General features: G+C 34.4%; 1 protein-coding gene across 1 annotated transcript in view; it reads left to right on the top strand.

The window, feature by feature from the left end:
• HOOK1 (hook microtubule tethering protein 1) overlaps positions 1-22,809 on the top strand; it is a 60,056-nt gene continuing 37,247 nt past the window's right edge. The window contains exons 1-7 of the mRNA XM_045857479.1: positions 1-254; positions 6,905-6,990; positions 13,473-13,545; positions 16,134-16,184; positions 17,361-17,493; positions 20,927-20,994; positions 22,459-22,521. Of these exons, the coding sequence (XP_045713435.1) occupies positions 192-254; positions 6,905-6,990; positions 13,473-13,545; positions 16,134-16,184; positions 17,361-17,493; positions 20,927-20,994; positions 22,459-22,521 (537 nt within the window). The 5' untranslated portion in view covers positions 1-191. The remainder of the gene's footprint in view (positions 255-6,904; positions 6,991-13,472; positions 13,546-16,133; positions 16,185-17,360; positions 17,494-20,926; positions 20,995-22,458; positions 22,522-22,809) is intronic.

The following is a 22,809-nucleotide window of genomic DNA, read 5'->3' as shown; positions in this document are numbered from 1 at the left end:
GCGGGGCCGGGGCGGTGGTGAGGAGGGGGTTACGCTGGCGACGTCGGCAGCGCGAGGCTTCGCGCGTGAGAGGCTCGGGCGCTAGGCCTGGCTACAGAGCTTTCCTGGCAGGCGAGCAGGTCGTCGACGCCGCCTCCTGAAGGAGTGCGGGCGGGGAGGTGTCGGGGTCAGCGGCGTAATCAACTGCGGCCATGGAAGAGACGCAGCCGCTTCCGCAGTCCGAGCTGCAGCTGTGCGACAGCCTCATCATCTGGGTGAGTATGAGGGGGTGACGAGGGCTGGGGGCCGCGGCTGTTGCTTCGGCGCCAGGTTTGCCCCAGGTGAGCCTAAGGAGTACTGGGACTCCCTGCACAGCGGACACCGGGGACTCGGCGCCTTGCCCTCCGCGCCTCCTGCTCTTGATCACGAGAGAGCCACCTGCGGGCCGCGGTGCTTGCGTGTGCGTATTTGTGTGTGTACGTTTGTATCTGAGGGGGCGGGGGAGGGGAAGGGAACTCCGGGGGACCGCTTGGAAAAGGCTTGTTTTAAACCCCTGATTGTGTTCCTTCCTGACAGCTGTGGCTGGAGCCAAGAGCCCACCCCCTTTAGTCCTTTTACCTATCGCATTTTCTCCTGCCCTCCTTCCCGCCCTAGACTTCTGAATCACAGACTCTCTCACCTTCCGTCTGCTGTGCAGCCTTCCCATAGGGACCTTTGTGCCACTTGGGAGTCACGATCCCCTCCGAAAACTTCCCTTCCACCCCAACCACCTTGCTCTCCATGTACAAGTGTCCAAGAGGTGGTTTTATTTCCTGGGTCAGTGCTACTCCACCACACCAGGACGTCCGATTTTGTAGAAGCCGCTTACAAGAGATGTGTACACGTGTTTCTTAGGTGGAGAAAAAGATGTTGGGGGCGGGGGCTCATATTCCCTTATTCTCGCTGCCCCTCCTCCAACGGACAAGCTTTCTTTCTTTCCTTTTTTTTTTTTTTTTTTAAGAAAAGGACGTGACGTTTGTGTTTGTACTTTAGTCATGCTTAGTATTTCTGTTAATTTGTGTTGAGTTTGGACTGGCAAGATCTGTCTTCAGTATTCCTCAAAATGATGTCTCATCTTTTGAAGGTGTTCAGCTCTCAGAGAGCTGGCATGATGTGGTTTCTAACCCATATTGAGCAAGGTGAGTGCTCCATGATCCACAAGATGTTAATGATGCCCATGCCCAAACCAGTTTAGTTTTGTGTAGGGTAGTGTGTGCAGAATGGAATGTACACAGACTGGATCAGGAGGTGGTAATTGGTTGATGAGATTCCCAGGTGATCTCCTAATGTGTGCAATTCAAAAGAATGAGAAGCCAGGGAAGGTTTCTGGCAGTGTGTGAAATGTATTGGACATAAGCATAATTTAAAGCAACTTTTACACTTTGGAGGTAAATAAAGTAAATATTGGGGCTTAGGTACTGTGTTTAAGATTCATGAAACAAGACGACCTTACTTTTAATGATGTTTCGTTAAATGACTATTAAGAGTATATCCTAATCTGTTACATTGTTGCACTAAACACCTGACTTAAGTAGTAAACTCAGTCTTTATCTGGGTTTAGATAACCCCACGTCTGTTGACTTAAATATGAAGTGGAGGAGAAGTACAGGATTTTCTTAAATTATATTGCAATATTTTTAAGTATTATGTGGCTATGTCCATTCTTTTAACCAGTATTGAGTTTCTACTTTGTGTAAGGCACGGGGGAGGAGAGATATCAAGAATAATCAAAGAACTTTCTGTTAATTGGAGTGGTTGGTAGAGCTGTGTATTTTTACAATGGAAGGCACAATTTCTTAAAAACTGCATTGTTATAAACCAAATGATAAGGAATCGTAGGTGAGAGTAAAATTGGCTGTCTGCGTCTCCAGGTCTCTGTCAGGCTGCTGAAACACTACGGAGAAAATGAAATTACAGTGCAGACTGTTGCCTCCCTCTGCAGATGCTGGTACAGCCAAGTCCACCTGTTGCCATAATACTGTCCCACTTTATGATTAAGAATAACCACACAGTTCCTCTCACATATCTCTTTGCAAATCTTTAGCAATACCTTATTTGAGTCCACAACCTTCTCCCCCTCAGGAAAATGACCTCCTCCATATTTTTGGTTCTGGCTCTAAATCCCCTCCCTTCTACCTTTCTAAAACTTGGCTCTGTCTTATCCCCTTTTCTGTATTTAAAGCTTTTTTCTCGCCACAGGCTTCTTCTTCTCCACAAGTAAACTTGCTCAGATCTTCCCTATTTTAAAAAGAGAGAAGAGCCATCACTCCCTATTAAAACCATACTATATTGCCCTTCCCTTTATGGTCAAATTTCTTTAGTTTTTAAATATTTATCCTTTACATTTCTTAAACTTGCATTTACTCCTCAGTGCGCTGTACGTAAGCTTCTTTTCTCTAAGGCCTGTACTTACTTGATTTGACAAATGGTCACTGTTATCCTTATTTTACTTAATGGATTCCTTTGTAAAATTGTCTTCCACTTTAGTTTCTTGGGTGTCTCATGGCTTTTCTTTACCTCTCTAGTTGATTCCCAGGGAATCTTTCCTCCTATTTTGCCTTTGCCAGCCAGTGCATTGTTGATATACACTGAATAGCAACAATATTCAAATCTTTGAATACCTCTCTAAATATCTCCAAATTCCCAGATGCCATAGTCCTCCATGCTGACTATGGTAAAGTCCATTGACTTTATACTTCTTGAGGAAGTTAAGCTTTTTAAAAAAAATAAATGAGGCTTTTAAACTTCCCTCTACCTAGAATAATTTCCTAGCTCTTCCAGTGGCTGGCTTCTTCATACCATTCAGTTCTTATGTCTGCTGTCATCTTTCAGAGAGATTCTGTGACAGTGATTTATCAAAACGTGCCCCCACTCCTACCCCACTGTAACCTATTAACCCCTTTCTGTTGTGTCTGTATCACTTAATACTTTCTGAAGTCATTCTGTTTGCTCCTTGGGTCAGAGCCCTTGTCAGACTGTTTTCTGCTCTATCCCCAGGATCAAAAACTGCCTGGGGTCTACAGTTCAACATTGAATCAAAGAGGTGATAGTAAATATCTGTGTCTTGGTCCTGACCTCCAAGACCAGCATTTCACCATTCAGTATCTTAGTATTGAGTATGTAGGCTTTTGTAGATACCTGGGCTGACTTTTTAACTTTATCATAGAGGATTGCTGGATTTCATCAAGTAGAAATCAGGGGAAGGGAGTTTTCCAGACACAGGGAAGAGCCTCTACTAGTAGTGTAAATAGTCTCTTTTGGTGACAGATTGAAAAGAAGTAGTGGAAGACATGTTTGTCATGATATCCCTACTCTCTTAATGTGCTTCCTAAGTAATGTTACATGCTGAGGGAAAGTAGTAGGACATATCATTATAAAAAAGTTATGATGGAGCCAAATCATGGAGGTAAGAAGACAGTTGGTGATAAGTTGTGTTTTTTACCACTAGATATTATAGGGCAATAGAACTGCCATTAGCAGAATTAGAGAAGTCATCAAACAAAATTGGTTTGGGTAAAGTGATACCTCTGTGGAAGTTTTTAAAAAGTTGTATTTTACGATTTGGAACTCATCATGAAATAATTAGTTCTGAGAAATGTTATATTGCTGCTTAGCAAAAAATTCAGGGCTGAAGGATAAATTTTGGGCATCATTTACATGATGGAACAAGTGTATGAGAGTTTGAAGTTATTGTACAAAGATCAATTTAATTCTGTCTGTTGACTCTGTGAATTGGAAATTTCAGATCTTTGGAATGTACTTTCACTGATAATATTGAAGGGCTGGAACAGGTTTTCAAAAATGGTTCCCCTAGTTCTTGCAGTCTTTGACTTTGACAGGCAGGTGAAGGAAAGACTAGTACCAATGCCCAAATTAACAAAGAATATTAAAGGCTGAAACTTTCTTATGCAGATCTTAAATCTCAAAACAATGATCTTTCTGAACTGGGCAGCAAGAGGAGGAGAATATGAGAAAAGAGTTATCCCTCCCTAGGTTGAGTTGTTTCTTATCAGTTGTGAAAACCCCCTTTTCTTCCTTGATTCCTGTAATATTTGTATTGAAGCTGTTCAGGAACAGCATTTGCACTTTGTTGATCATTTGCTTTATTTAAAAATAAAGAAGAATGAGGGCCCGGCTGGCGTAGCTCAGTGGACTGAGCGCTGGCTGTGAACCAAAGTGTCACAGGCTCGATTCCCAGTCAGGGTACATGCCTGGGTTGCAGGCCATGACCCCCAGCAACCACACAGTGATGTTTCTCTCTCTCTCTTTTTCTCCCTCCCTTCCCTCTCTGAAAAATAAATAAATAAAATCTTTTAAAAAAATAAAGAAGAATGTAAGATGGTTGTTTGCCAGAACACTGTGTTTAGTGATGGAAGCCCTGTTTGTCCTTTTAGGGTCACCCACTAAAAAGACCTTTGCCTCTTTACCTCTGTGAAGAGTAGTGTGACCGAATACATTTTCTTTTGTCCCTGTGCTTTGGCCTTGTTCCCCCCATGAAGCTTTTTAATGTATTCACTCTTCTTGGTTATAAAGCCTTTCAACTTAGTCAAGTGAAATTACATTCTTTGTGATCTAGTTTATTTTAGATCTAGTTTAACAGCTTCCAAGAGACACTCCAATTTCCATGGCAGTAAGAAGGAGAAATTGGTCTTAATCTGGGTACGGTGGGCAACTGGACAACTACTTAATATATGTTCTCCTTTTACATATTTCTTTACTAGTATGTCAGATATTCTGTGCCTCTGAAATTGTTATTTTAAAATTGCAAATCATATTCATTTTGTAAAAAATAATGATGTGAAGTATAAGTACGAAGGGTTGAAAAGTGGGAGCCATACTTTATCTTCCTTTTAAAGATTCCCTAAACCCTGGTGTTTCTCTTCCCTGTACAACTATTGAATAGCAAAATCCCTTTTCTTTTATATTTAATATTTTAAATATTTCATTAATTCATTCTGTCCTCTCAGTCAGCATTACCCTAATTATCTCTAAGCTATCCATCAACCATTTTGTGTATACTACCAGATTCTCTTTCATTCTCTGTGTAACTATTGCTGCTATCTAAAGTATACTAAATATGTTGCTTTTTTTCCTTATTACTCTTCAGTGATTCTTCATCACCCACAGCAATGTTTCTAAAAAAACTGATGTGCATAAGAATCACTTGGGGAGTTTTTGATTTACTATGTCTGGAGAGTGTGATACCTGTTGTTCTTAGACCCCAGGCTTTGCGAAATCTTGACTCACAGCTATTGAGCTTATACCATGTGCCAGGCACTAATCTAAGTACACTGTTTGCTAATTTATTTAATTTGCACAATCATCTTGTGAAATAGAAGCTATTATATACTGTTTCTCATTATATAGATGGTACCATTAAGGAAAAGTCCAAGCCCTTTGTCATGGCCCTTCAGAGTCCTGGCCCATTACTGGTTTTTTTTTTAACCCCATTGGTTGTCATCCCTTCCCCATCCCTTTTTGCACTGGGAATCCAGTAATACTGAATTGCATATTGCCTAAAAATACCATCTTATTTTTGACTTGTGCTTTTATCACATTCCTATTTCTGGAAGTTTTCCTTCCCTTGACCATTTATTTACTCGAGATATTCAGTCCAGGAATCATCTCTAAGAAGTTTTTCCTAAATATCAGTCATAATAAGATTACTTGACTGGTACATTTCAGAACATTTGTGCATACTACAATCATGGGGATACAAATGGCATTTTCTAGAAATGATTTCTGTCTTTTTCTCCCTTCCTTATCTCTTGATTAAAGATACTTGAAGGTAGAAACATGGTGATTGTTTATAAGTCCATCCTGCACTACAGAGCCCACATAGAGTAGGAGCTCAGCAAAGTATCTTTGTGTACTTTGAAAGTAACAGTGGCTAGATTTAGTTTGTCTATGCCACTCTTCCATGTTGTATTAGGATAAACAAGAAAGATTTGCAGAATCTCAAAACACTCACAACCACTAATGGTGAATTATGGTGGGAGAGAATTTATTGGATTAAAGTAAGTCGTAAACTAAGGAATTATAATTGAATAGTAAAGGAGATGAATGTGTGTGGGGAAAAAAGAATCATAGTGTACTTAATTTAATATCATTATAGGTTGAGATTAGATTTATAGAAAGTATATGATCAATTTTAGCCCTGCTATAATTTGCTTTTTAAAATATTTTCTATCTTGTATTTGCTTATTAGAAAAAGATGCCATTATTTTACTTCTCTGTATATATAATATTTCATTTCTCTTTGTAATGTGTAATATTAACAAATAGAGATTTGAAAAGTTGTAATATCTAAAGCCAAACCAGGTAGAAACAGCCTGACATGGCAGATAGGCTCTGGACTGTTCATGCCTCAGAGATAAATGTTGAATGGCAGGCAGAAGTCCTTCCTCATTTTAGAGCTCATCAATAAATTAAGTAGGTTTAGACTTGATTTTTCTAGCCTTTGTTTTCCTACGTCAAATGATATGAGTGAAATTTTAGCTTGCAGATGTTAGGTTATCTTAAAGTTCTTTTTCTGATGGTATTCTCTAAAAATAGATAAAACACTGACTATACTTAAGAGTTTTATATGTAGCTTTCAGAAATTCTAAAGTACTTCATCTGTGACATCAATATATTTGACTTTTCAGTATACTTTTATGATTTTATGAAATGTTAAGTCTTTATTTTTATAAAAATATTACACAGCCACAGAAACTTATTAGTATAGTTTCATTTGTTTGGCAGGGTCTGAATTTAAACAAAATAGGACACGTTTTTAGCTGTTTTTCTCTCTTGTGTTCATACATATATATTTTGGGGGGGCGGTGGTAATGCTACCCTATAGGTATAAAAAGGCAGTAAAGTCATTTGCTTTATGTTGTTTTAGCTGCAGACATTCAATACTCCGGCACCTTGTCAAGATGTAAAACAGCTGACTAATGGAGTTGCCATGGCACAAGTTCTTCATCAGATGTAAGTGGCGGTACAGGCTCTTCCTAAACTAATTGTAAACCCAATACCAAGGGAAAAAACTTAGACTTGTGTTCTAAAGGTTATTGAAACTTTATCCTATTTAGTAGTGACAAGCATATGGTACCAAGGCATTCTTGCATGTAGGGAACAAAAAAGCGTATTACCTGATTGTCCCTTATTCATCAAGATATATCTTAATTAAATGAACTATTAGGATTCTTATCTGTTTCAGAGGTGTTAATTTTATACTCGTGCCGATTGTGTTCACAAGTTGTAATAACTGTAAGGAACAGGTTAAATGTAATATTCGGTTATACTGTTGTCATTTGAAGGTATCAATGCATGGACATTATTATTTTAGAGATAATTGAAACATAAAATACTGGATTTAGAAAATATTAAGTTTTAAAATTTATATTTGAACTAACAGGAATGTTTGAATCTACCAATAATGAAATGTTGTATAAATGAAACTTGAAGTCACAAATGCTGGAGAACTGTAACTAATAAAGTGATTTTCTTCGGGTTAGGCCCATTTTATTTAAGTATATAATATAAAAAGTTCTTAAATCCATTATTTCCTGATTTTTGCCAAGCATTAGGGTTAGGACATCTAAAATGAGCTGTGCCCTTAGAACAAACATGGGCAATTCTATAGTCATAACTTATTAATAGTCATTGATTTTATATTATCTTATTTTCATGATAATGTATCTTCAATGAGATGAGAATCCTATCTCTGCTACATTCTTTTAGAGTCAGAGGTTTTTTATTTAATTGTTGCTATCACTTTGTAAATGTTTGTTGTGATGGAAAACCCCCATAAGATGGGTTAGCAAAAATTCTTTATCACTCTTAAAAAAATAGCTTAAAACAATATCAAAATTCTAATTACTCAGAATATGCAAAGCGATCTAATTTGAATAGACAGATTTTTATAGTTGACTCAAGCTTAACATTTTAAGACACAAGCTTAACATATTAACTTTTTGGGGGGCTATCATTCTGAAATATGCCTGCTTCCCTGCTTTCTTAAAGATATTTCTTAAATATTTTGTTTAGTCATATTGATTGGTTTCAGGTGATTTAATTGGTCAGCACCAAGCACTCTGACAATGGTTCGTTCTTGATGATTTGGGGAAGTCATCATTGTTTTTTGTTGTTAAGATATACACCTTACCTTTTTCATTGCAGTATGTTGTGGGTATTGATGTAGATACAGCTGCATTGTGGTTGGTATGGATATAAAACTGATGTGTGTTCACTTACTTCAATAGTGCCATCCAAAGATGTTTTTTATGTATATTGTACTTTTAGTAGCTTTATACCAGGGGTGTCAAACTCATTTTCACTAGGGGCCACATCAGCCTTGCAGTTGCTTTAAAGGGCCAAGTGTAATTTTAGGACTGTATAAATGTAACTACTCCTTAACTGGGGGCAAGGAGCTCAGTGCTGTCACCGGATAGAAACAAGGTGCCTGGCCAAATAAAACAAGGTGGAGGGCTGGATTCAGCCTGTGGGCCTTGTGTTTGCCACCTGTGCTTTATACCAAACCATGGTAGAAGAGACCTGTCCTTACCATGATATGATGCAAATGGCTCTTTGATCTCCTATCCTCTAGTAACTATACCTGATGTTTAGCATTGGGTAAGCTCAGTTTTAAACTGTATCCGTAAATAGCAAGTCTTTTGTCCATAATCTATTGAGTCTGCTGTTACTGCTGATTTTTCTTTTTAGTCTTTTGTCTCTTACTGTGTTTTAACAGCTTTTCAACAGGAATAATAAAATAGTCAACCAATCAGAAAGCTGTCTTTCTTCATACAACAAATGGTAGTGACCTAAAGTGTGCCTGAACCGTTTTTGATTAGTTTGTCTGTTATTGCATGCAATTAGATGTCTAAGTCTCTATCATATAAGTGCAGTTTTAAATTTATTTTTCTTTTAGAGCTCCCTTCTAATTTTGTAGCTTTTCAAAAGTCTAGATATGGACAGTGAAACTTACATGTTTTTTCCTAATTGGGTCATTGTATCATATTTCTGCTAATAGGGCAAATTTTACTGTATTTTTGAACACTTAAAAGCACTTGATATATTATGATTATTATGTATGGCATTGATGGCTATTCTGACTCACATAAAATCACATCAAAGTTGTTGCTGAAGATGAGAAGAAAACATTTTTTTAAGGAAGTAGAAAAATTTAGTGAATGATTCTTTTGTTATTACCTGATGTAGGTATGTGTCTATATAATGAGATCTTAAAAATCAATGCCCAAACTATACAACTGAGACATGGGGAATCATGGGATTATTGCTAGGGTTCTACAGTTTCTTAATTATGTTTAATTTGAATACATAATAGGTTATCTCTTTGTTTTAAAAGTATGTAGAAGTTATTGCTATTTAAAAAATACATCGGGGAAAACTATAACCTCAACTGTATTAGTTTCCAAGGTTGTCATAACCAAGTACCCTGTGCTGGTTGGTTTACCACAAAAAAATTTATTCTCTTATGGTTGTGGAGATTAGAAATCTTAAATCAAGTTATTGATGGGGCCATACTCCCTCTGCAGCCTTTAGGGCAGGATTCTTCCTCACTTTGTCCAGCGTCTGGTAACCCCAAGCATCTCCTGATTTGTTGGCAGTATAACTCTAATCTCTGTCTTCATTTTCTCATGGCTGTATTCCCTCTGAGTTTGTGTGCCCTCTTCTCTTAGAAAGATACCAGTCATATTGGATGAGGGTCCACCTAATTTAGTATGATCTCATCTTAGTTTGATTACATCTTCAAAGACCCTATCTCCACAAAAGGTCACATTCACATAAAGGTACCAGGGGCTAGGCCTTTAACATACTTTTTAGGGGGACATAACACAGAACAACTATAAATAGTGCATACTACTTCCCCTAACAGGAAGGCTTAGCTTTGTCACTTTAAGAACTAGCAAACTTCTCTTTTTTCCAATGTCTTTGACTAGACATTTTGGCAAGTGGAAGAAAAATGAGATGTAGAATATAGAATATTCAGAGACCTCAAGTATATGCACTAATGTGTTCATTCATTCAGATATATGAGCATTTAAAATGATAAATCATGATAGTTGACATCTGAGGAGTTACTAAATATAAGACATTGTTATACCCTGTACATGTTATTTCATTTAATTTTTACTGTTCTGTGAGGTAGACATTATTTTTATCCTCAATTTACAGATGATGAAATGGGTTCAGAGGGGAAAAAGGACTCTTACAAAGTCATATAATGAGTAAATAACAAAGCCAGCATTTGTATCATTTTGGCCTGACTCAAAAGTCAGTGCTCTCAGTCAGCTATAGTCATTAAAATCTACTATCTAGATCCTCTCCTTATAGATGAATAAATTAAAGCCAGGTGTACATGTCCAAATTACAGATCACAATTTGATGTGTTAAGTACAAAAGGTCTTTTGACTATTCAAGCAGAATAGAGTCTGTGTCCATTGAAGCAGCACAACTATGCTATATATATAGTAACCAGTGGGCATTAATTATGACCTGTATTTAGTTGGTAAAATTGTTGGAAGGCAGCCCTGGCTGGGTGCCTTAGTGAATTTGAGTGCCGGCCTTTGAAGCAAAGGGTCACAGGTTCAATTCTCAGTCAGGGCAACATGCCTGGGTTGTGGGCCAGGTCCCCAGTAGGGGGTACATGAGAGGCAACCACATGTTGATGTTTCCCTCTTTTTCCCTCCCTTCCCCTCTGTTTAAAAATAAACAAATAAAATCTTTTAAAAAATTGTTGGAAGACATATACCATGGATGGAGTTAAAAATAATTGTGTAGTGATTCTTACCAATTTTTATTAGAAAACAGTTGGACTATATTTGGCTTCATTAGTCTCATGTCCCTTTCTTATTTGGTGCCCTCCGAGTTTCCGGGAAGTTCTGGGAAATATAAGGAAAGGGCCTAGTTGCTGGGGTAAGAGTCTGGTTAAGGCATGTAGGTGTGACAATACAAAAATGTAAAAGAAGAAGGATATTTACAATATGTCCATAGAGTTCTCAGATTGGATATCAAGTTTAATAATGTGAAAGATTGGCTGTCATTATAATTGTTGGAGAAGAATGGATTTATAAGAAAGAAAGCAGGAAATATATATTTATGAACAAATTAAAAAGCATTTCTCAGTTAAGGGTATTATGGACTGTTTGTGCCCCTTCAGAATTCATGGGCTAAAGACCTAATTCTGTAGGGCTTTACTGTGTACCTGTATTAGAGATGGGGGCTCTAAGGAAGTCATTAAGGTTAATTAGGTGATAAAAGTGAGGTCCTCATATGCTAGGATTAGACTTTTTATAAAAAGAGACATCAGAGAGGTCACTCCCTGTCTACAAACATACAAAGATGAGATCATGTGAGTACATGCAGCAAGACGGCAGCCTCCTACAAGTCAAGAGAACAGATCTCAGAATAAAACCTATTTTGCCAGCATCTTAATCTTGGACTTCTCAACCTCCAAAACAGTGAGAAATAAGTTTCTGTTGTTTAAGCCACTAGTGTGTAGTCTTTATCTGCAGTCTGAGCATACTAAGTATGGGCTAAAGTTGATTTGGGATGGAAAGGAGGACAAGAAGAAATGCAAGACAAAAGGCTAAAAAATTAGAAGAGGTCACTTCCAGATTCATGTTCTAAAGGTAATTACCAAGTAACTCTAGAATCAAACTGAACTGTTTTTAGGGTCAGAAGACTGGTATATTAGTCAGGGTTCTCCAGAGAGGTAGAACTAGTAAGATGTACAAGTATATATATGTACAGTGGGGTGCACACACACATAAGAGGAGAGAGAGATTTAAGAAATTGGTTCTCATGATTGCTTGGAGATCTGTGGAGGAGTTGATGTTGCAGCTAGAGTGCAAAGGCAGAATTTGCTCTTTCTCAGAGAAGGTCAGTCTTTTTATTAAGGCCTTCAACTGATAAGATGAGGCCCACCAAAATTATGGAGGGCAATCTGCTTTACTCAGGGTCTACTGTTTTAAATTTTAACCTCATCTAAAAAATACCTTTACTACAGCATCCAAGTATGTGACCAAATATATGCCAAATATATGGGTACTGTGGCTTTGCCAAATTGACACATAAAATTAACCAGTACAACTGGCATACATGCCTCTTTTATTTAATCTGATGTCAAAAGAAAGTAAATTTACTTCTGCAGTTTTTGACTCATTAACTAAATTAATTGAGTCTATTCAGGTAAAGAACTGATTAGAAATACATCATTCGTAGAGTTAGCCAAATTATTTTGGTAATTGTAGCCTTAGTATCTGGGAAAAGCTGAACATAGTTAACATTAATTTTCTCAAAAGAAAATGGTTAAAATTCAAAGGAAAGGAATTTAAAATGGTGAAGCCATTTTTGGTTACTCTAGTTAGACGTGATATCATCTCTATTAGAACATCTGAGGCAGTTTCTGAAAAGCTAATCACTGTGTTCTAATTTCAGCTTTGCATTTTTAAATTCAAGGTACTGCTGTGGAAAAGAATTCCATTAATTTCTCCTGTCATTCTGGTTGGCATATCTGTAAAGTAAAAATTTGGATGGGACCTTTAAGACCTCTTCTAGCACTATATTCTGTGATTTTGTAGTTTTGGCTTAACCTGTAAAGCATGTATCCCATTCTCCTTTGAATATAGTTATTTGTGCTCTTAATCCCTTTAATAACTATTTCTCTATGAGTTCAAATAGTAAATTATATATCTTCATTTTAATCTTACTCAGTACCTTACACAGAGTAGGCATCCAAATATTTGTTTAAAATATAATCTATTAATGTAGTTCACTGTTTGTAGTCAAATGTCATCCTTCAATGAAACCTTATTTAATACATAAGTATTTTATATAGAAATTTTTTGTGCTGGCCTTCCATACCAATAGGACTTAGCTTTAAAAGTTAAAAACTGAATTTGTCCTTAACAGATTTCTCATTACACTCATTATACTCAGTTACAGTCAGATTTATTTGGGACTTTGCCACATACTAATTTTACTTAGGGCAAATTACTTAGGTTCTCTCATCCTCGGTTCCCTGATGAGTAAGATTGGAAATGATAGATCCTTTGCCCAAGTTACTGTGACATTTAAATGAAGTAATGTGGAAAGACATCAAGCACAGTGCTTGAGACATAGTAGACATTGAAAGCTACTTTTCTTTTTATTTTCTCCTTTAGGATAGGGACTTTCACATCTTCCTGTTTCAGGGTACCTGTTATAACATATTTAATAAATGTTTCTTAAATTGAAGATGTTAATAACTTTAAATAGTTTATTATGAGAACTTCCAAAATAACTCCTTAGGAATAACAAAAAATGTAGTGGGTCTTTTAGATAATATGTACTATTCTTATTAAGTCTTTAAGATATGAAATAACTGTCTCTGTTTATTATTAAATTTGATATTTTACATGCAATAAAACATTTAATGTTTAGCATTTGTATTTTTGCTTTAGTGATGTAGCTTGGTTCGATGAATCTTGGTTAAGCCGAATTAAGGAGGATGTTGGTGACAACTGGAGAATAAAGGTATGCAGAATTAATGGAAGAAGCACTTAATCTAAATATTGTTTCTAAAATCAGTACTAAACTCAACTAAATCTCTTTTTAAAAATTAAGGGTACATTTATTGAATACAGTTTGAGTTTTTATGTATGCATGTTCCTATGTAACTCTCATTATCGTTAGATGTAGAAAATTTTCATTCATCGAAAATGTTTATATGTCCCTTCCTAGTTAATCCTTATTTGTAACTTGGCCCCAGGTGGCTGCAGATCTGCTCTCAGTCACTAAAGATTTTATTTCTAGAGTTTCATATGAATGGGGAATCAAACATGTATTCTTTGTCTCTAGCATCTTTTTACTCAATATAAAATTTTTGAGACTCATAAATTTGTATTATTAATACATTTAATTATTATTAATCTGTCATTAGCAATAAATTTCTCTTTTTAATTTTTAATGAGTAGTATTTCATTACATTGCTCTACCACAAGTTGCATATTGATGGATGTTTGAATTCCTTCTGTTTCTTTTTTCTTTTCTGACACTGTAATTTCTGTGTTCTCTGTTTTTGTTCTTGATAAGTCTGGCTTGATATTGATTGGGTTTAATTGACTTTTTTCAAAGAGCTTTTTGTTTTATTTCATTGATTTTTCTCTCTAATCTTTTTTATTTCCTTTCTTCTGTGTATGTCTGCACTTCTTTCTCTTGCTTCTTAAGGTGGAAGCTTAAATCATCAGTTTTAGGCCTTTTTCCCCCTAATAATAAGTATCACCTTGGCCACATTCCACACATTTAACATATTCTGTTTTTATTTTCATTCAGTTCAAAATATTTGATAATTTCCCTTGTGATAATTCTTTCGATCTATGGGTTCATTAGAAATAGGTCTTTCAAATTCTAAATATTTGAGGATTTTTAAGTAACTTTTAAAAAATTTCTTAATTTCTAATTTAATTCCATTTTGATATTAAGAAATTCTTATTTTATGACCTAATATATAGTCTGTCTTGGTGAACATTTCATATACACTTGAAAATAGCATGTATTCTGCAGTTCTGCAGATAAGGATTATATCAGATTTGTTAATAATTCTGTTTACATCATTAATATTTTGATTGGTTTCCTGTCCGATATTTTTTTAAGGTGAGAGGACTTCTTTAATCTCTACTTATAATTGTGGATTTGTCAATTTCTCCTTTCAGTTCTGTTAATTTTTAAATTATGTGGTTTGAATTTTTGTTGTGAAGGTTATGTATGTTAATTGTTTATGTCTTATTGGTGAATAAATTTATTTATCATTATGAAAATGTCTTTCTTTATCCCTGATAATACTCCTTGTTCTAAGGTCTAATTTGTCTGATATTAATGTAGCCATTTTGGTTTTATGATTATTTTTGCTGTAGTGTAATTTTTTTCTATTTTTACATCTCTGTATTTTTTGTATTAGAAGTGTTTCATGTAGATACCTAATAGTTGGGTCTTGCTTTTTTATTCAGTGAGCAGCTATTTATTTGGTTCTTTAAAAAAAACAGTTTTCCATTTCTTTTTTGAAATCGTTGAACATTTTTAAATTAGCAGTTTTAACAGTATCATCTGATTCTTTCATTTCTCATTTCTGGGCCTATTTCCATTGGTTGAGGTTTGTCCTGTGTAGTAATTGACTGAGTTTCACTGTGTAAGTGATTTTTTATTGGATGCTAGCCTGTGTGAATTTTATTGTTTAGTGCTGAGGTTTTTTTCTGTATTTTTTTAAAGAGTGTTGGACTTTTTTCTGCCAGCATTTAAGATACTTTTGAATCAGTTTGATCCTTTCAAGGTTTTGGGGGATGGAAAGCAGATCCTTTAGGGCTAGACGATCTTTTTGGTTTTGTTAGTAATTACTTGTTTATAACAGCATAGTCTTTTTACCCTTATTGGTAGACATTTCAGCCATTTATGGCTTGTGTAATTATTGAGAATTGTTCAGAATATAGTTCCCTGGATTGTTCTTTCCTTGGAAATTATTTTTATTTAATCTCATTGACTTTCATCCATGCATATGCAAATTAATATTCAGAGAGTCAAAGGAAGAATTACGCAGATTTCTGGAGTTCTTTCTCATTTGTCTGCCATGTAAATTTTAACTACTTTGATCTTCCTGAACTGCTGATATCTATCTCAACTCAGTAAGAACATCAGGTTTAGGTAGTGTAGGGCTCATCTTTATTTTTCTTCTCTCAGATATAAGAGTTCTATATTGCCTGTTGGCTAAAGGTTGAAAACAATTGGTCTTTGTATTTTCTCCCATTTTCCAGTTGTTTGTGTCAGGAGAGTAAGTCTAGGCCTGTTACTTGCTCATGCCTGAGTGTGGACATGCTCAATATTTAAAGTTGGCTCACTTTAGAATCACCCTGGTTAAACTGTATAATCATATAGACAGTTTTTCCTTACAGTCAAACCAGTTCACCCTTTGATGTTTAAAAATTATCATGTACTCATATTTGTAGAACTCAAATATAACAGTATTTTTGTAACTTTTATCCTAGGCAGTTTTTATTGTTTTTCACCTTGGCACACATTTTATTTAATTTTTAATATGAAATTATTTAATTATTATATTTTTTTTCCTCTAGGCTAGTAATTTAAAGAAGGTACTTCAAGGAATCATGAGTTATTACAGTGAGGTATGAAAAACATCTGACTTTGTTTAAATAAAACATGCTGTGTGTTAGTATTATGACACTGAAAAATGACTTGGCATTTTGTTTATAACATTTTACTAGAAAATAATTTGTAACTAGAATATATTATTCTTTATGCTATCTTTAGAACATTCAAATTTTGTGAGCAAAATGGACTTAAACTTAATATGTTGGTTTGTTAAATAATATTGCTTCTATATTGACACTCTTTAAATTCATTGTATTTTGAAATAGAATTGCCTTTATATAATTTGATTTTTATGTAATGCTATAAATTGTACCTTAAAGTTAAATTGAAATTATTTTCTATCAAAAGCATTATTTTGCCAGTTGTTTCCAATGTAAACAACAGCAAAAATATATTTGAAATTATGCTTATGCAAATGAATTGGGGAAAATGCAAAAATGGAAGTAGTATTAAATTCATATCAGCTACTTCATTATTCAAGTAGATTTTTTTTCTTATTCAGCATTATAAGTTCTCTAGTAGGATTATTTGATATGTATGAAAAGGTTTATTGCTTAATATTTGGAAGTGGTGGCAAGCACCATGAAAAAAATTATGTCTATTTTGTAAAGTTGCTACAGATTAACTTGTAATTTCTTCCAAATAATGTTAAGACTTAAACTTACGCCTGAAACTCATTTTGAAGCTTTTTCTAATGCCACAAACACTTTTAATAAGCTAAAAAAGAAGCATCAGGCCAGGAAAGATTAATCCATTATCGTTTATGTGTGATGGTTTATTTTGTGATTTTCTTAATCAGTTGTATAACAAAATATTATGAATATTCTTTGGCTTAACATAAATCTTTTTTCTTAATGGCCTAAGTTTTGTCATAATAGATCAGGTCAGGAGCTTCTTAAGCAATCCATTTTTGACAGTAGAACAAAGGATATTTGGTATAAAAGCATGTTAGTTGCTTTTGGTTGATTACTCAAAATTTTGAGTGGTGGCTTTGCTAACTGGTTTTAGCCAATAATTACAGGTTTATCATTTGTTAATTTATCTGCTAATAATTACAGATTTATCATTTGTTAACTTATCTGTCATTTCATGAACCTATTTATAATTTACTTTCCTAGTAATAATTAAATTTAGGAAATTTTTTTAGGCTACGTAAATGAATGATCTAATTTATTGTTTCAATACCACAGTTTTTGGGGCAACAGATTTCTGAAGAACTTATTCCTGATTTAAACCGAATAACTGAATGTTCAGATTCTGTGGAGCTTGGGAGGTTGCTGCAGCTTATTTTAGGTTGTGCAGTCAACTGTGAAAAGAAGCAGGGTAAGTGAATTTCAGTCATTCGAGAACTTGTGCTTTCTAGAAACAACCTCTGTTGCTATAGAAAGTAGCACTAAAATATACTATCTACTGGTTGACAGAAAGCACCCTGAAATGTAAGTCAGGACATCTTAATTCTAGTTCAGCTATGCCACTAAAAAACTACAATCTTGAGTACCATAATTATACTGGGATTCTGAGATTTATATTCAGTAGCTAAATATAATACATTTTAATTTAATTTAATATATTCAATGCTTAAGACTTTGTGGATAATCAGTAAAAATTGTACCTATTTGTTTGATACATTATCTCTTTTCACTTGTAACATAACAGAACCTTAGGATGATTCAGATTTTTATAAGTAAATATGCAGGTATTAAATTATAATCCAAGCTTCTTTAGATGATATTCTTCTCTTCAAAAGAGTGCCTGCCCAATGTATCCTCCAAATAGGCAGTCTTAATCTTATAAGTGGATTTCATGTATTATATTGATATATCAAAACACATTGATCTATAATTTACTGTGAACATAAAGCATTTTTGGTTGAATATGGTGAGTGAAATGATAAACTGAACAGACCAGGATCTGCTTGCCTCAGGGACTTACTTCATTCCAGGTGGTAAGATTTTTGTGGATCTTTACCAGGTGGAAAAATTACCAGGTGGTAATTTTTTTATGGATGATTTGGCAAAACTTGGCCTTAGTACATTACCTTTAAAGCAAAATGTTGGGTGCTTAAGTTTGTAAAATACTTTAAGCCAGAACTTAGAAAATACATTCAATGTTACCCAATTGAAGAAGAGAGCATATGAGACAGGATCAATTCAGTAAAAATACATTCAGAAAGAAGAAAAATAAAATACATAAAATTAATTGTAGTTTATAAATAAAAAAGGATTGCATATCAGAAAATTTATTATTAGTCTATCCATATCTATCATTAGCTGTTTTTTTTTCTAGGGCACATCAGGACTTCTGTAGAGGGTTGTATTTTTTACAGATAATACAGAGGTCATCAGGTTTCATAAAAATAAGGACTATTTGCTTCATGTAAAGTTAAAAGTTCTGTTAATGTTTAATTACAAACTGACAGATAGTATCTTACTTTTAAATTAGCAATTTTCTGTTATGATCTTTTTAATTTTTTAGTTCCTTAATGCTTTGTTTCCATTTCAATTACTGGTTATATATAACGTCTGTCTATTTATGGTTATTGGCACGAGTTCAACACTAACAGGAATCCTCAATTTGGGGTGCAGTGAAGAAGGAAACTATTCAGTACAGAACAGTTCAGTTGTGAAACAGCACAGCTGTGAAAGCAGCACAGTGTAAGGCAGGCCTGGGATGCCCTCTCCAGCTATACTGCTTTGCTCCTCAGAGGTCTGCTTTGCACTGCACTGGTCTCTGCTCTGTGCCAGTGTGCTCTAGGCTGCTCTGGTCTGCTCCTCTCTGCTTCTGGGAGACACCTTCAGTGTTTCAGTGCAGCCAGAGAATGCACTCTCAGAGCCAGAGGGGAGCTGGCTAATGTGGAAAGAATTGCTTGCCTACCCACCCACTGTTGCTTCCTGATAAGTCCTCACAGTTTGATTGATCCAAAAGGCACTGTCCTGATTGGCCAGAATAGAGCCACTCTGGTTGGTTGGAGCTGCACACTTCCAATTGGATGGGAAAGCCTCAATCCTATTCTATTGGTTGAAATGGGATTCCAGGACCTCCTTTATAAGAGTTGGCTCAGACAGCAGAAACACAGTGCAATCAGGCAATTCAGTGTAGTCTCTACCTGCAGTGCAGTTTGCTTGCGAGGCCCCTGTGTAGAAATGGCTGCTAAGCTTTGTTTTTTTGTTTTTGTTTTTATTTTTTAAATTTGAGCCCAGTTAGCTACCAGGAGACCTTAGTAGGTGTTTTCTTTGTCAAGGTTCACACATCTTTTTGCTTAATTTTAGCATGTTTGTCAGTTTTAATACTCTTTTAAAGAAACAACTTTGGCTTTGATTTTTTAAATTTGTACTGTTTAATATCTGTTCTTTTATCTCATTTCTGTAACTATAAATTGTGTCTTTCTATTTCAAGCTGTGATTGACATTTTAAACCAGAACTTTCCCTTAAGTTTTGATTTTGTTGCTTCCTACAAAATTTAATGTAATATGTAGTGTTTTCACAATTTACTTCTAAGCATTACTTAGCAATTTGGTCTTCATACTTTTAAAAGGAAATTCAATTCCTAGATACATAAATAAAATTTAGCAATTAGTAAATATAAAGAAATAGTTAATTTTCATTATTAAGAAGCAGGACTATTTGAATTTATTTTTGTAGGTATGTGTTTGGGTTCTCAATTTTTAAGAGTAAACAGAAGAAAAATGAGACAAAACTTAGTAATTTAATTAAAATGTATAAACAAAATGCATTCAGAACATAAAGCAGCTTCTACACCTTCATACTTGCAGAATTGAGAATTGATTTTCAAAATCATTCCATGATATTGCAACAGTCTAATCTTGAAAGGATGACATAGTTTGGCAAATAGAACCCTGTATATTTTGGTGGGGAAAGTGATCATTTTTATGAAGATTTTAGCAAACTTGAAGTAGTCTATTCAAAAAATTCAATTAAAGGATACAATTCCATTGCCTGTGCATTCTGTTTTTAATTCTTCCTTCTCCTCCACCCTCATAGCACTTAGGGGTCAGGTGCATATCAGAATCAAAATCTTTGTCTAGTTCTTGGCTTCAGAAATAAAAGAAAAATTTAAAGAACTTTTAGAAGTTTTTCAAAGGAGTCATGAAAATAAAACTATTAGAAAATAAGAAGTCCTTCAAGTTTTTGAAAAATATTTTAGCTTGAGAAGATAAAGTTGAAATGGATTTAAATCTGCAAATATGTGAAAGACTTTTTTTCTTGAGTTCTCATTTTTTATTGGGATAGATCAACTTAAGTTATTGCATGGGTGTTTGCAGTAAGTTGTAAGTATACTGTATTTCCTTGAGACTTGGTAAATGTTGAACAGGCTTTTACAGGAAGCTATATAAGTTCCTTTTTTGAAAGCCTTCCTGAGGTAATCTAAATAGGTGATAAAATGAAACTTTCTGGGTTTAAGATTTTTTGTTAATTTAATATACTTGAATTTATCGTAAAGTACTGAATATTTAACAAGAAGGAAGAAATTTCATAATTGTTTTAAGATAGTAATTTCTTCTGCTTGTTATACCAAAATTAGAGGTTTTCTTCTTTAAGCCATTTAAAAATATTTATATGAATATTTTCATTTCTTCTTATTTGTTTTCATTGGACATATTTCTTGGGGAAAAATAATGTACTTGAATAGACAAGTATGCGGTAAATGCATTTCTGTACTCTTAATTGAATGGCTGAACTACTATGGGTAAAGAGTAGATTTTTTTTCAGATCTGATTTCTTCTTTAAATCACAGAACATATTCAAAATATAATGACACTGGAAGAGTCAGTTCAACATGTGGTCATGACTGCTATTCAAGAGGTAAGTTATATCATATTCACATAGGTGTGAAAATCTTAAACTATATAAAACTTTTCACATAAATCTTATGATGTGTATTTTTCCGTTTGTATAAATTTACCCTTTGCAGCATGTTTCCTTACCTTTAGCTATTGTGTTTTCCCTCCCCTCCCAAATATCTTAAAATGACATTAAGTCCAATTTTAGTTCCTCTTCATTTTAAAAGGTAAATTGATATCGTTAAAGTCCTTTAAATAGCTTCAACTAAATAGGGCACATAACCTCCCTCTAGTTAGGAATTTATAATTCTTTTAATTTTTGATGACACTTAGAGCAATCTTTCCTGAATTTCTAAAGTGTGTATGTATGTGTATGTGTGTGTAATTGTATGTATATGTATGTATTTGTATATATCATATGTATTTTCAGAATGTTAGCAAACATGGTGATACTCATTTAGGTTTTAGAGCCAGGCAGCCTGGCTTAAAGTCAGTCTAGTTATCTAAGTTAACCATAAAGATTCAGAATTATCAGAATTCATATGCTGCACGTTGATTCTTAAAATCAGACTCCAGGGGCTGATAGGGTACAGAGGAGACATGAGGGAAGGTGGAGTGAAGGATTTATGAGGGCAAACACAGTTGGGAAAGGGCATGATTGAGAGGGAGACATCATATAGGACTTAAGAAGTCTGTATGCATACTCTGAGTTTGCATTGTTGATTTGAATTCAAAGTGTCACTATACATAAATAAATCTGCCTTTCATATGCAAAACACCGTATTTTGCCACGTATAATGTGCACCCACATTTTTGGCCCAAACTTGCATGAAAAAATCTTCTGTTTTAATTAATTTATTTATATTCAGATACTTGTTTTTGTATTATAAAGGAATTTTAGCATTTTTTAACATAATTATAAGAAATTTTATGTAACAAATAATTATAAAACACAAGAATAGATACAACGTATTTCAGGCACTACTCATGTATAATGTGCACCCTTATTTTTCCCACAAAAATTTGGGCAAAAAAATGTGCATTATACATGGCAAATACAGTAGTTATTTCACAGTGTTTTTTTGTATAACTCCTACTTTTAAAATCTCTTCTTAAATTAGTAATTTTGCTAATTAGTCATTTAAAGGCTGCCTTTTAAAAGTCTTAATTTATGTTATGGAAGGATCTTTTTTTATATGTTCAGTTTTATTTAGTCATTTCATATAACTTAGATTATAATTTTTTAGTATGCAAATACTTTCAATATATTTACATATTTCAGATATACTTATAATGTCCTCATCAGTGTAATGTCTTTGAACATTGTATTATTTAACTTGAATCTCTGTAGAATTTTTATTTGAATTATATTCTAAAGGTTAAAATTAAGACAAGGAAAAACTGTATTTTACTGTTCTTTCAAGTAAACATTTTTACCATATAAACATCACTTTATTATACTTAATTTACTGTTTTAATTTCCTAGTTGATGAGTAAAGAAATATTGAGCTCTCCTGCAAATGATGCTGTTGGAGAATTAGAGCAACAGGTGAGTATTTCAGAATGTGAGGAAAATGTTGAAAGCAGTGATACAGTACTTTGCCAATTACTATCATGAAGCTTACAGAGAATATATTCAAGATTATTTTCATCTGTGAAGTTTAGATAATTTATGCTGTTACAAGATCTCAATTGAGTATTATTATATATTCCTTCATGCATACAAGTCTGCAGAGTTTTTTATGATTATATTTAAAGAGTTGAGAGGTATCGAACTTCCTTCTGACACTTGCAATACATATATGACCCATTTTATGTGATTACAAAAATAGTAGAC

Source organism: Phyllostomus hastatus, unplaced genomic scaffold (assembly GCF_019186645.2).
Source record: "Phyllostomus hastatus isolate PE091 unplaced genomic scaffold, TTU_PhHast_1.1 phas_contig_147, whole genome shotgun sequence".
Lineage (NCBI taxonomy): Eukaryota > Metazoa > Chordata > Mammalia > Chiroptera > Phyllostomidae > Phyllostomus > Phyllostomus hastatus.
This window is presented reverse-complemented; position numbering and strand designations above follow the sequence as displayed.